The sequence below is a fragment of the Helobdella robusta genome, assembly GCF_000326865.2.
Source record: "Helobdella robusta unplaced genomic scaffold HELROscaffold_7, whole genome shotgun sequence".
NCBI classification, from domain to species: domain Eukaryota; kingdom Metazoa; phylum Annelida; class Clitellata; order Rhynchobdellida; family Glossiphoniidae; genus Helobdella; species Helobdella robusta.
In genome coordinates, this window is record NW_008705398.1 from 3,556,538 (window position 1) to 3,571,871 (window position 15,334).

General features: G+C 33.7%; 1 protein-coding gene across 1 annotated transcript; it reads left to right on the forward strand.

The window, feature by feature from the left end:
• Window positions 1-5,714: 5,714 nt before the first annotated feature.
• HELRODRAFT_151311 (hypothetical protein) lies at window positions 5,715-10,693 on the forward strand (the record flags this gene model as incomplete). The annotated part of the gene is made up of 4 exons (XM_009030921.1): window positions 5,715-5,785; window positions 6,541-6,693; window positions 6,976-7,100; window positions 10,569-10,693. Coding segments are annotated over 4 exons (474 nt in total), but the record flags the coding sequence as incomplete, so codon positions are not given.
• Window positions 10,694-15,334: the final 4,641 nt, after the last annotated feature.

Below are 15,334 nucleotides of genomic sequence, written 5' to 3' on the forward strand. Positions count from 1 at the left end.
CTAGCCGAATTAGTGAAAATGATTCAGAAAATTTTTTTATGCATTGAAAATGAAAAAGTTGAATTGCATAAATAAAATATACATTTTTGCATAAAGATTGAGCTTTTTTCAGCATGATAAGTTTTACAATTGGTGTAATAAACTATAACGGAGAAAACTTGATTGATCTCATATGTTCTTTTATATATCGGTTTTCAACAATTAAACGTAGATTACATAAATCTTTTTTTAAATATGGCTGCCACTTTTGTTGCTTTTTTTAACGTGATTAAAAGGTCAGTCTTTAGGTAATGATTTTTATTTAAAACAAACTTTTTCTTTAGTGGTTTTGTTTATTTAAACAGCTGCCTTGACATCTTGTGCGTTGAAAGCAATGTTTTTAAAAATAAATAATAATTATAATCGCTGGAATGGTCGAATTGCGTGGTATAATTAATTTTAATTGATTGTTACTATTTGTGTTATCTAATGCTATTCTATATTTGCCATCATTGTAGAATTGTACGGTTTTTCGATTGTAAAACTGCTGATATATAAAGCACAGCCATTGCGTGGTAAACAAAAATAAACCTGAAGTTTGTATCTGAAGCAGTTGTGTTACAATATTATATTATACCTTTCTTTTACAAGGTTCCATGATTCATCTCTTATCCACAGTTTTATTTCGTTCGTTTTGATTTTACAACTTTCACTTGCTGTTTTGAGAATTTTTTGTAGATTGCTGACTCTCGTTTTCATATCGTAATTGACTGCTGAGTCCAATACATGTTGATTTTATTTTTTATATCCTCCATCTTCTGCTTTATCATTTCTGTGTTGTATCTCATTTTCCTAATGCTTTCTCCCATTTTAAGCTTTTGTTTTATCTTTATGGTGACGTTGCATAAGACAAGGTGATGATCTGATCCAATTTCTGCACTTGGGAAAGCTCTACATTGGGTGACAAATTTCATCCGTTCTATCAGTATTAAATCTATCATGTTCATTGTTTTTCCGTCTGGTGACTCCCAAGTACATTTGTTGTGGTTTTGCTTCTTTGTGTTTGTGACATACAATCGTCGGTCCTTCACAAACTCTAGTAACCTTTCCCCTCTATCATTTTTATCTCCTACACCTTATTTTCCCATTACTTCTTCAAATTCAATGTTGTCACTTCTAATTTTACCATTTCAGCCCCCAACAAAGATCTTGACATCTTTCTTTGGTAAGGTTTTCCATGTTTGTTCCAGTTTGTTCCGTTTCAACTTCATTATCCAAATTATTTGTTGGTGGAGCATAAGCAACTATCACAATTATATATCTCTTGGATATCTTTTGAATCTGGCATACATCAACCTGTCATTTACTGGATTGTATTCACTTAATGCTCTTCTTGCTTTCTCTAAGAATCATTCCCACTCCATGAATATGCTCGGTTTCTGTTCCTGACCATAACAGTTTTCCTTTCTCCAATTCTCCACTTCCTGTCCATCTAGCTACACACATACCAATCACATCATAACTAAACCTCTTTTTTCAACATCGCATATGTTCCAGCTTGCCACAGTGACCTCACATTCCAAATTCCAACTGTAAATTTCATCTTCATTTTTACCTCTTTGGGACTCACTAACAAACTTTTCATTGTAGCTCCTAGTCCCCAAAGCTGCAATGCAGTCCTTATTGTTTCGGGCGACGACCGAGCCAGTATGATTATTTGCTGTTGTGTTTACCCTCTGTTTGTAGCGTTTTTATAACAGTGTAGCAAGCTCCTGTCAACCCTCTTCCTTTACCCGGATTTGGTACCGGCACCGAACTATGCTGATTGCAGCCCCAGTGGTGGAGTTTATGCTTTAAGCTCAAATGAGTGGCGTTTATGCTTGTTTCAAAATATTATAATCGCAGGAATGGTCGAATTGCGAATTTCAATTGATTGTTACTATGTTTGTTATCTAATGCTATGCTATATTTGTCATCTTTGTAGAATTGTATGTACTTTCGATTGTAAAACTGCTGATATATAAAGCACAGCCTGTGCGTGGTAAACAAAAATAAACCTGAAGTTTGTATCTGAAGCAGTTGTGTTACAATATTATATTATAATGTTGGTGATGATAACTAGCTTTTTGCGATTGGATAATTTTTATGCGCTTTTTTTCCCACAAGTTTTAAAAAAAATTTATGATTAAACTATTAAAATTTTTATTTTACTTGTAGCTTGTTGAGAATAAAAAACCAATTAAAAGCGAAATTCAGGCATTATTTTAATTGTTATTAGGCTGTTCGGAAACTAATTTTCTTTTTTCCCGAACGAGGATTTAGTTTTAATTTTTAAATCCCAACGTCTCACTGAAGCCGCCTAATCATTATATGTAATAAGAGCTGATATAGCAAGGCTTGGGGGTAAAAAAAGTGTTTTATCAAATATGGAATATAATCAGCAGCATTTTTGTTATATATCATTTTTTACCATAGACAAGGTAAAAATGTTGTTCAGACCAAAAAGAAATTTATCGATGTGTAGCGGGTAGATACATTGTTAGTATGATAGTACGGCGTTTCCAAAATTTATTTGTAAAATTTTGATTCGGCAATTTTAATTTCAGAGATATTAAAGCCGATTGTGAAACGAATGAATACACGATAAAAGCATTAATTGATACAAGCCGGCAATTAAAAACACTTGAGATCAATGATGGGTTAAATTTAGCGAGTTGATCTGTTTATGACTTTGATTCAACCTAGTAGATCAATATATGGGTTTCTCATGTTCTCACGAAGATAAATTTGTGCCGTCGCTTAGACGTCTGTTATTCGCTTCCCAAACGTCACGAAGATGATTCGTTTTCGAATCATCATAACGCATAACGCATGAAATTAAGGAGCACAAAAATGAACCAGCTCAAAATATTGCAAAAGCCAATTTTTATCAAAACAACTTTCTAGTGGGATTTTAAAGAAATTGTTTTTTTTGCTTTTTACCAAATAAACAACAGTTAATTCGGAAGTTTACTGTCATTAGGTGGACAAACCTAATCATGCACTTCAACAGGCTGAGTTTAGTCAACAGAAAAGACGTTCCACCAAGATAATGTGAGACATTTCGTACAGGTTTGGTCAATCGCCAAGAGTTTTTACAGCTTGAATGGGATACACTGCCATATTACCATATTCTTTAGATCTATCGCCTTTTGATAATTATTTGTTACTGTCACTGGACTTAAAGCCTTTACTTCAATTGAAAAGGTCAAAAATCACATAGATCATTTTCTGGCCATTTATTTATAATTTTATGAATGTGGATTCATCTACTATCAGAAAGATGGCTAAAGGTGTTGAACCAGAATGGTCAATATATAATTTAATAAAATATTTATTTCATTTATACAAAACTTCTTTAGTTTTTACAAAAAAAACGAATTCACTTTCAACTTAATATATAATGTTATGTAATTTAACAACCAGTTATTTTTGCGGTAAACATAAATAAGCTTTTATATATGTGTTAAGGAAAAATTTGATAAATTATTGAAATATTAAATCTATAATTTCGTTTGATATGGTTTGATGTGTTTTTTACAGCCTGTTCAGAAATTAGTAAGATGCGTTTTAGGCACTCCTCAGCTGCCTCCATCAAGGAAGTATCCACCATTTAATATCAAGTCGGCTGAAAGCGACATTTTCGTAACAGATTCGGGTATTTTAAAATAAATTTAATTCATTTAACACATGAAATATTGTTGATTTTTTGATATCTTCGGATTCGCTGTTGTTACTTTTTCAATGTTTGTTCGTCTTTTTTCTTTTTACTTAATTAACACTGAAACAATGTATCATTAAGGTTTACACTTATCCTCATATCAATGGAAATGTTGAGAGCTAATCATTCAAAAAAAAGACGCCATATTAAATTTATCGTTTCATCTCCAGTCCTATCTTTAATGTCATCTATAAATTTTTTCTTGGCAATTATTCTAACTTTTCAGTTTCATTTTCCATTTTCCAAATATGTTTTAAGAGTCCCAGTTTTTTTTACTATTTTATAAATACTTTTTTGTTTTCCAAGTTGGTTATGCTTTCGTTCCACACTAACTGTGTCACATTATATATTCAAGAACGTTCTGCAGCACTCTGTTTCAAATGTTCCTTGTCTTTTTGACCTTCTTTTTTGTATAAGTACTAAAAGTTTGTATTTTCAATTTTTTATATTAACACTTTTCCAAATTTTTTGAACAGTGCAAACATTCTTTGAGCAATAGCTCGATTTAATAGTTAATATTTAATAATAGTTCAATTTATTTAAGCAATTGTTGTCGCTAAATATGAGACTGCTAATCAAAATGATGGACATGTTCTAGTTTTTCCGATTCAGATAATGTCATGCTTTTATTTCTTTCATGTTGCCAATGGTCTCCCAAATGATTAAAGAAGATGATTGGTTGATTAATCAGTCATTGATTGATTGGTTGACAGTTGGTCCTTCTGTTCTTTTCTCTTCAATCTTTCCTTGTTTTACTGACCTCAGTCTCCTAAATTTTTAATTTTCTTCACTATTATAAACGTATTTATTATAGCTTTTTATATTTAAAAACGTTTATTACATAATAATTTATTACATTTGTTAATTTTTAAAATTTAATTTATATTTTAAAATCTTTACAACATTTTCTAATATAATTTTGTTAAACCTTTAAAATATAATTTATTATATTTAAAAAATTTTTAGATGATGATCCATTAATACTTCCTAAACGTTTAGTCTTAGAATGGAAAAGCGGGTACCCCAACGATATCATTGTGGATTCAAAGCCTGTTAGTTTTTTTTAGGTTTTTTATATATGTGAAAGAAGTACGTATTTTACGTTAGTTGAATAATAAATTACTATGTTTTTACGTATCATTAGTAAAAAATGTAAAAAATAATTCACACAGAGCGAATTGCAAGACACTGGCAAACAATTGGGTAAGTATTAAATGTTGAATTAATTGTTACTATATATATATATATATATATATATATATATATATATATATATATATATATATATGTATATATATAATACTATATATATATATATATATATATATAAAATATCAATTGGGTTTAAGACTGTCGTAGATACAATTGTTTAAAAATATTACTGGGTTTTAAGCTTTGATTAGTTTTTGGTTCAGTTATTTCAATATTGTCTCCTAAAATTGACCTTGTGTTTCAACTTTATTGGTTCTAATAAAGTTGATCCATTATTTCTCTTTATTTGTATTTTTTGTCGGTAGTAAAATAAGAACGATATATGTATATATAAGATAAAACCAATATTTGATAAGATACTACATTGAAAATCGTAAACGATTACCGAAAAAAAGCTTTTTTTATAAGATAAAAATGAATAAAAAAAGTAGTTAAAAACTTTGTTTTCAATATAAATGATTTAAAAAAAGATAATAAAAATACGATACGAAATATTGAGAATTTGAACCAGAAACTGTAAAAACTGAAAATGCAGTGATATTTCTTAACAATTGTATCTTCGACTGTCTTAATCCTAATTATATACACACGCAAATATATATAAATATATATAAATACCTAGATATATATATGTATATATATATATATATATATATATATATATTTATATCACATATTTATCATATTTATTATCACATACATGTGTGTGTGCGTGAGTGCTTATTTATTTGTTTGTACAATTAACAATTAATACCTAGTAGATTCGAGCGTTCAGCTTTCCGACTGCTTGTCTCTGTTCACAGAGCCCGAAGTACTTGATGAGGATCATACATGGTTATTTTTATTATAATATAATCATAATTTTGTGCTGTAATATTTAATCATTGCTATTTTGAACTTTTTAGACGTCATGCAGCTTCAATTTTCAATTAACCTCAACTTTGTTGGAGTATTTATTTTTTATTTTTAATTGGTGGATAAAAGAGCAGATTCAAAATTAATGAATAATTATTTATTTATTTATTCAAAAACATAACCCGAAGCCTAAGTTTGTTGGGCGATGTACACAATAAAACATACTTCACATATATCGAACAGAATTAAATCATAAAATTCTACTTGTTGCAAACAGAATCAAACTAGAATTATTATGCAAAAATTAAATCATTACTTGTTACATAATTACAAATTAAATTTTCATGATGTTTAAAAGATGAGGCAGATCCTATGTTATTATTAGGCACTGTTCCACAACTTTAAAATCTATATGATCGGACTATTACTAAGTAGTTTAGTTTTACATAACGGTTGGTAAAAATATTTAATGGTTCTAGTTGGGCAATTAAAAACTAAACAAGATTCCAAATATAAACAGATACTTCCATAATACTAAGTTTATATGAAAGTATATAAATTCTATTTAAATACAAATCATTAATTGTCAATATTTCGGAATTGACAAAATACAGAATAATTAGAAGTATGAACATTATTTTTTGATTGTTCCACAAAAATTCTATGTAATTTTTGTCTTTTTTTTTAGATATATCATTTAAAATTTGAAATGCGGATTATTTTTATCTACCCAGGCTTTGTCCTCATTGCAAATGTCAAAGACAAGCTTCAAAACAAATGCTGCTCTATCGTCTTCCTCCTATTCTAGTTATTCACATCAAAAGATTTGCTTTCAACAGTTTCACATTTAGACAAAAAATTCAGGATTTCGTACAGTTTCCTCTACGGTGAGCTCAACAAATTTTTTGAATAAATCCATCACACATTGTAAAAGAATAAAAAATAAATAAAATTTAATAAAGGATAAAATAAAATAAACTAAAATTTACAGATAAATAAGTAAATAAAAAATAATATCATATTTATGTATTTCAAGTAAAAAATGAATGATATCAATAATATAAATGCATATTTATACCCACACATGTACATATAAATAGACGTCCAGAAACACACAACCGAATGGTAACTGTTATGATTAAAGTTTGTCGAAAATTTTGTTGCAACAGTGACTTGGATATGTCTCCTTACTGTGTCCCAAATTCTGCAATGTCACCATCGACGTATGATTTATATGCTGTCATCAACCATCATGGATTTTTGCTAGGTGGCCATTACACAACGTTTGCTCAATGTTATGGCGAAGGTCTAAACGATCAAATTGGTTAGATATAAGATACTAATTTTGTTTTTATTTAATGTCTTTTTATGGTTTGATCGATCAGGAAAACTAGCTTCACCTAGCGTTGCAGATATTTGAAACTGATGGGTAAGAAAGGTTAGTAAAACGTACAGCTTCCACATCACGTTAGTGCGCAACGAAACTGTTACTATCTTCAGTAAAATGTAGATCTTGTGGCTCAGTGATCTTGTTATTTTGAATATTTTTGATTACATGCAAATAATCGGATACAAGGAATATTATTGTGACATGGCCTGGAAGATTCATCGGTCAAGGGCCACCAAAGTTGTTGTAGAGTGAATGATTCATTCAGATAATTGTCGCGCACTATAGATCTGATGCAACCACTGCTTTTTACAACGGATTCAAAAGCTTCCAACAAATAACACTGATGTTGTTCTGCATCGAGATTAGTTACAGGAACGACACGAATGATAAAACGATGACCAACGTGGTGGCAGATTATCTCAAAACAAATTGCAGACGTGGATACTTGATCTGTGGCATTTTTTGGGCACCCTATGGACACGAACAGAACAGAGACAGAATTGAACGAAGATAAAAGAGAATAAAATAAACAGAACGAGGATAAAGCAGAATATTCAAATTTGAATTGATTTTAGTGTGCCATAGAATCTAATCTCGGCCCAATATTCTGCACAATTTATATATTCTAAATTGGTTAATAGGTTAATCTGAACTGATAAGATCAACAACATGGGTGTGCATGTGATGTTTGACATTGCTTTGATAATTTTCCTTCGAGTGGTGAAACTTGTCAAAGAATGTTTTCCAGCTGATATTTTGTTAACCTGGTGGTCTTTTTCACTGTGGTTCTTTGGACTGAGAATCGAGCCTTGGTGAACTCCAACGCCGATGTCAAATGCATCTGTGTTTCCAACCGTTGTGCTGACGAGAGTTAGTATTTGTATACATTTCCATCACAAGTCGAACAAGATATTCTGGAATGAGTTGTCAACGTAGACTCCACCTGGTTGCTTCACGGAGAACTCGATCAAATGCTTTTTCAAGGTTTTCAAAAATGTGTGATAGATGTTGATACTTTGCGAGGTAATTATTTTTCAGTTGCCGAAAGATGTGAATTGCATCAATTGTTGATTTCTCCGCTAGGAAACCAAAGTGATAATTTCCGATTGTGATGCACACATTAATCTTCTCTCAATGATTTTCTCGACAATTTTTAGGGGGTGTTCTAACAGACGTATACCCAGATTACTTTTGCCTTTGTATAGCGGGACTGTCATGCTATAGTTCCATTCAGTCGGCATTGAGCAATTTCTCCAGATTTCACAATGTTGTTGTTGGTCCTGGGCATGACATAAAACTGCATCCACGCTGCCTTGCGTGCTTTTGAACAAAATGCTAAGCCCACCGCTTTTGACTGGTGGTTGTCGTCAGGATGGGTGTCCGGATGTAAAAACTTTTCTCCAAATTACTCTTTTAATAATTAATAATAATTAATAACAACGACAATAATAATAATAATGACAATAATAATAATAACAATGATGTTGTTGTGTTGTCCACCGAATCGGCTTATGAGATCGTAGATGATTTCTTAATCCAAAATCTGATGCGCATATTTTACCACAATGGAAGCATCGAGAACCAGTTGATTTCAATTCTCTTGATGCTGCTGCATGACGGATAAGTCGACGCCTGCAAGAGGCATTCCAACATAAAACTTGTGAGACCAAATCTTTTTCAATGTAGACCGATCTTTCGCTATTTTTTCAAGTCCAGCCGAGTTGATGTTACATTTCTGAAGCACGTTTTTCACTGGATCCACGAATCGCTTCTTTGGCCGATCGACTGAACGACAGCCATTTTATGTAGACCGATCTTTCGCTGTATAACAATCTACGAGGTAGACGAATAACATGACCTATCCAGCGCAGATGTTGTTGTAACAATAAATATTTATCCGGTGTAGTACATGCAATTCTAAACGTATCTGTGAGGGATATTTTGTGCCACCATCTTATTCCAATAATGCTGCAAAACCAGCAAACATGAAAGGCCTCGAGGGCTTTGATCTGTCGACGATAAGGAGTCCAGAATTCACAACCGTAATGCAGGAATGCAAACAGCTTTGTACACAGCAGTCTTTGTCACCACGGTAAGATTGTGATTTAAAAAGACGCGATTCCTCAGTCTGCCAATGCAGCCGACGCCACCTTAATGCGATGCTCAATTTCACGATCGAGACGGCAGTCAGTACTGAGCATACTACCAAGATAAATGAATTCCTGCGAATCATTGAGAGCATCTCTATGAACTACGAAAGGTGAAGCTGTTTGTTTTGATTTGTAGCGAGGGAGTGTTGACAACAAGTCCTGCGCGACTATAGGCACGCGACAAGAAATTAAGACTATTTCGGAGAGCGAAGATGGTGTTGGCAGGAATGGCAGTGTCGTCAGTCTATTGGAATGCGAAAATCCTATCCTGTGATACTTTGCTTTCCGCCTTGAGTTGTGTATGTTAAAGAGGCTGCCGTTGAGACGGTAATGAAACTGAATGCCTGCGTCAGACTGAAAACCATCGCGATAGGTGAGAACGGCGACAGTGAGAAACACACACAGGAACCAAAACGCAGTCCTGTTTTACTCCCACCAAAACATCAAACGGTTTAGATTTCTTACCACCAACAATGATTTTAGCCCTCATACCTGTATGAAATTCACTTAGTACTGTCAGAAATTTTGTCACAAATCTACCCTGGATCATCCACAACAAATCTCCGATGAAGACCAGAAAAAAATTCTGGTTCTGTTTAAGGCACTTTTTCATCAAGAGGTGTACAGCAAAAATCATATTGGTGGTACCGCTTTGGAAGCCAGATTGCGTTTTTGGAATGACAACATCAACAATGTGATTTTGAAATCGTTTTAACATGACATGCTCTAAAATCTTGCCGGCGATGGAGAGCAAGGATATGTGCCACGACTGTCATTTCTGTGAAAAATTAAAAAACAAATTTATCTGTAGCATAATAATAGAGGTTGAAATGAATATGCGTTCGTCTTAATTACTTTTGTTTTTTTCAGAACTTAAAATTGACTTTTCTAGTTTACATGACCGAGTTTTAATGGAGATTTGGTAAAATAAAGTCTTTATTCATTTTTGCCATTGAAATTTTCTGTTCCCCTGGCGTCCTAATGATTATTTATTTTTACACATTCGAGATTTTGACAGTGAACACTTTACATAAATAAATTAAAGATAGTTTAAAAACGATTATTTGAAACTGGTTTAAAAGCCTTGCAAAGTATTGTGGAATTAGCTTAAAACAACGTGCTAACAAATTTTTCTCTTAATTTAAGAGTAATAAATTGACGATTTGATAATTTAAGCAATTTATTTAGAATAAATTGTTTCAAATTGTTATATTTTAAAAAGATAATATAAGTGTTAAAAATACAGGTTGGAGGTTTTTTGATGACTCAACTGTAACTCCATGTAGCGAAAATGATGTCATCACAGATGGAGCATACGTTCTTTTTTATAAAAAGAAGGATGCTGAACTTAATCAGCGCCACTTAAATACTTCGACGTTGACATCTTACCAAGATATGCCTATTCTAAATATTTTGAAACCTTCAATGTCAACAACAACATCATTACCTGATAAAGAGAATCGAATAACAACTTCACTGTCTTCATCTTCATCCATGATGATGTGCGAAAGTAATATTCAACTGAGTATTGACACCGCCAACTTAAACTATAACGACAACTTTGCAAATTGTGTGGAATTATTAAATGAAGTGCAAGTCACTAAGCCCATTGTTCCCGTCAACTGTGAAAGCGCGAACAATTGCTATGATTGTAATGTCAATATGAACGAAATTGATTAAATTGAACTTATAATTGTTTATTTAATTTTTTGGATGCAATTATCTGTTTGAATAAGTTTAAGTTAAATTAATTAACTGTGGTGAAAAAATTTCGGAGAATTTTTTCACATGCGTACATGTTTTTGGGGAAACAGTTTTTAACACTGGTTAGGTGTTGTAAATTTATTTGCGAGTCCTTAAGTTGATGGCATTGCGAAAAAAGTTATAAAAATCGCACTGATTGTAACAATTAAAAACGAAATTTATAATGAAAAGTTTAAATTAGAAAAACGTATATTACAAAAAAATATCAACTAGCAATTGAATAAAATTTATTTGATCAAAGATTCTAAATATAATACGGAACACTTTCATGGAACATATAGCGGTAATAAGGAATTGCCTCTATCAATTAATCTATCTTCGTTTAGCGTCCAGAGACCCAGTTTCCCAAGGTAGGACGTTGCTTTCTTTGCCATCAATTTTTTGCGCAAAATTAGACGATCAGTTTCCATTTCAAGGAGATGCCTTTTATTCCAGGCTGCACGTATGCGTGCTCAAACGGCAGCTTCAGCTGTTCCAGTACAATCCCAGAACATCCCCTAGATATTGAAACGATGTGACTTTATCTACCTTAATGGCTTCAAAAACATTGCGATTTCGAATTTGTTGTTGTGGATTGATGCAAGCAGGACAAACAAAATTGGACACTTTAGATAAAGTACCAATTATTTTTGATCAACGTTTGTGACACCACTAGTTACACTGCTGACACTTGATTGAATGGTTACCTACACCAGCTTTACAAACTGAACATCGTCCAGTAGCTGTAGATTGGATGGGTGTTCATTGCTTTGGTTTTGCTGATGTTGACTGAATCCATGATCGGTGAGTCTGGTGTTCCAATCTTCAAACATCTGTGCTGCATTCTGCTCAAAACGATATCATCAGCATATATTAGATTCCAATATGTCACCATGTCACAAGTGCGTATCGGTTTTGTGATTTCTTCCATCGCAGTTATAAATAACAGTGAATCGAGCCTGGTGAACTCCAACGCCGATGTCAAATGCATCTGTGTTTCCAACCGTTGTGCTGACGAGAGTTGTTAGTATTTGTATACATTTCCATCACAAGTCGAATTCTGGAATGAGTTGATTGCTTCACAGGGAACTCGATCAAATGCTTTTTCAAGGTCTACAAAAATGTGTGATAGTTGTTGATGCTTCGCGAGGTACTTCTCTTGCAGTTGCCGAAGCATGTGAATTGTATCAATTATTGATTTCCTCGCTAAGAAACCAAATTGATAATTTCCGATTGTGATGCACGACGTTAATTTCTCCAGATTTCACGGCAAAGTTGTATTAACGTTTGGATACCTGCAGTACCAGATGCTTTGATAATGTCATTTGTGAGTCCAGAGGGCCCTGCTGCCTTTCCATCCTTCATAGCTTTCAGAGCTTCTGTAAGCACCTCTACAATCACTGTAGAGGTCTGGAATCGGACTTTCGATACGTGGAGCGTCAAAGTTAACATTGATGGGATTTGTTTCGTTTAACAGACGGTTGAAGTATTCTCTCCGCTGTAGCTTGATCTCATCTTGTTCAAGAACCATCTCATTTTTGTCATTTTTAATACATGAGGCACCAACTATGTCTTTTTTCGTACGCTTTGCTTGTTTTGCTATACGATACGATTTCATTTGTTCACCTTTGCTTTTAGTGAGCACACTCTGCACTTATCTGTCCGAGCCAGTGCAACTTGATGTCTTGCATAGTTGTTCTTCTCACGGAAAATTTTATGGTCATCAACAGACTGATTTTTGCCATTGCTTGTATGCAACTTTCTTTTCCGTCTGTTAAACAAAACAAATCCCATCAATGTTAACTTTGACGCTCCACCCATCGAAAGTCCGATTCCAGACATCACTGTAGAGGTGCATACAGAAGCTCTGAAAGCTATGAAGGATGGAAAGGCAGCAGGACCCTCTGGACTCACAAATGACATTATCAAAGCATCTGGTACTGCAGGTATCCAAACGTTAATACAACTTTGCCGTGAAATCTGGAGAAATTAACGTCGTGCATCACAATCGGAAATTATCAATTTGGTTTCTTAGCGAGGAAATCAATAATTGATGCAATTCACATGCTTCGGCAACTGCAAGAGAAGTACCTCGCGAAGCATCAACAACTATCACACATTTTTGTAGACCTTGAAAAAGCATTTGATCGAGTTCCCCGTGAAGCAATCAGGTGAAGTCTACGTCGACAACTCATTCCAGAATATCTTGTTCGACTTGTGATGGAAATGTATACGAATACTAAGACTCGTCAGCACAACGGTTGGAAACACAGATGCAGTTGGCGTTGGAGTTCACCAAGGCTCGATTCTCAGTCCACTGTTATTTATTACTGCGATGGAAGAAATCACAAAACCGATACGCACTGGTGACATGGTGACATATTGGAATCTAATATATGCTGATGATATCGTTTTGAGCAGAATGCAGTACAGATGTTTGAAGATTGGAACACCAGACTCACCGATCATGGATTCGAAGTCAACATCAGCAAAACCAAAGCAATGAACACTGGTGAACCCATCCAATCTACAGCTACTGGACGATGTTCAGTTTGTAAAGCTGGTGTAGGTAACCATTCAATCAAGTGTCAGCAGTGTAACTAGTGGTGTCACAAACGTTGATCAAAAATAATTGGTACTTTATCTAAAGTGTCCAATTTTGTTTGTCCTGCTTGCATCAATCCACAACAACAAATTCGAAATCGCAATGTTTTTGAAGCCATTAAGGTAGATAAAGTCACATCGTTTCAATATCTAGGGGATGTTCTGGGATTGTACTGAAGCTGCCGTTCGAGCACGCATACGTGCAGCCTGGAATAAATGGCATCTCCTTGCCTCTATATTGATGCGGCGTGACATCCCACTACCACTACGATCAAGACTTTATAAATCTGTGAAACGTCCGGTGTTGTTATATGGTGCAGAAACATGGTTGTAGGGATCAAACATTTATTTATTAATTATCTTATGTATTAATTATTAAATTACTTAATCTATGTATATTTTTATGTCTTTGCTTCTCTCTCGACTTCTTCTTTTTTCCTGATAGCTTGTAAACGAAACGGTTCGAGATTTACGTGGGAATAAAGATAATATTTTATTACGCCTGAATTGTGTTTGTTTTATTTATTTTAACTCACAACAAGGTGTCTTGTTAGTATCATAAGTTAGTACTAACAAATTTGTGACCTCCGACGTGATCTGAACGAAAATCCGACGTGATCTGAATGAAAATCCAACGTGATTTGAACTAAAATCTCACGTGATTTTGAACGGACATCCGACGTAAAAAGAAATACGAAGATCCACGTGGTAAGATCAAAACGAAAACAAAATGTTCCAACCAAATGATGACCCGATCGCTATATTACCTCTTTTCAAGAAAACGGCGTCAACTGATTGGTTCGAGAATTCCAAAATGCAATTTCAATTGCGAAACGTGATGTGTAAAACAACAAAATTCTATCACGTAATAATTTCCCTGCCGTTGGATATAGTCTCAAATTTGTCATTAAAAGTGCAAAGAGGAACAGATTACGACGCTCTAAAAGCAGAGTTATTATCAACGTTCAAACAAACCAAACCAGAGCAATTGCAAGAAAAAGAACTTTTTAAAATAAATTTGAATCTGATGAATGTAAACTAAATTGAAGAGAGGCAACCACCAGAAGAGTCCAATAAAATAAAAGTTGTCCTGAGCAAGAACGAAGATAAAAATGACATCCAACAATCACAACAGCAAAATGCTGAGCAGAATGTTACCATCCCATCAGCAAATTCACACATGAACGATTCTCTCCTTCCAGTTCTCTCTCTTCCTTCTCCTGTTCAACAGCAGCAGCAGCAAGATCATCACAGAAAGAGAAAAGCAGAGCATCGTCTTCACACACATCTCATTCTAGAAATCGTTTGCAGCTGGACAAAAGGTTGCATGAGAGGCCAGAACAAAATTTGAACCAGCAACAAAAATGGCAACCGCGTTTTCAGCAACAACGCCATCACAACATCTCATGAAACAAGGTAAATGTCAACCAAATTATCAGCGACAAAAGCAACCTTCTTCAGTGGAAAAATCAAATTCAAATCAAAAAACAAACATTTTTCCATTTCCCTCTTGCGAGGGAATATTGTGAAAATGAAATATCTCCAGCAACAGCAGTAACAGGAACCAATTTGTTATTACCAAGTCGATTTTTATTCCCAGATTCAAATGAAGATATAACATCTAGTCAAATCAAACAACTA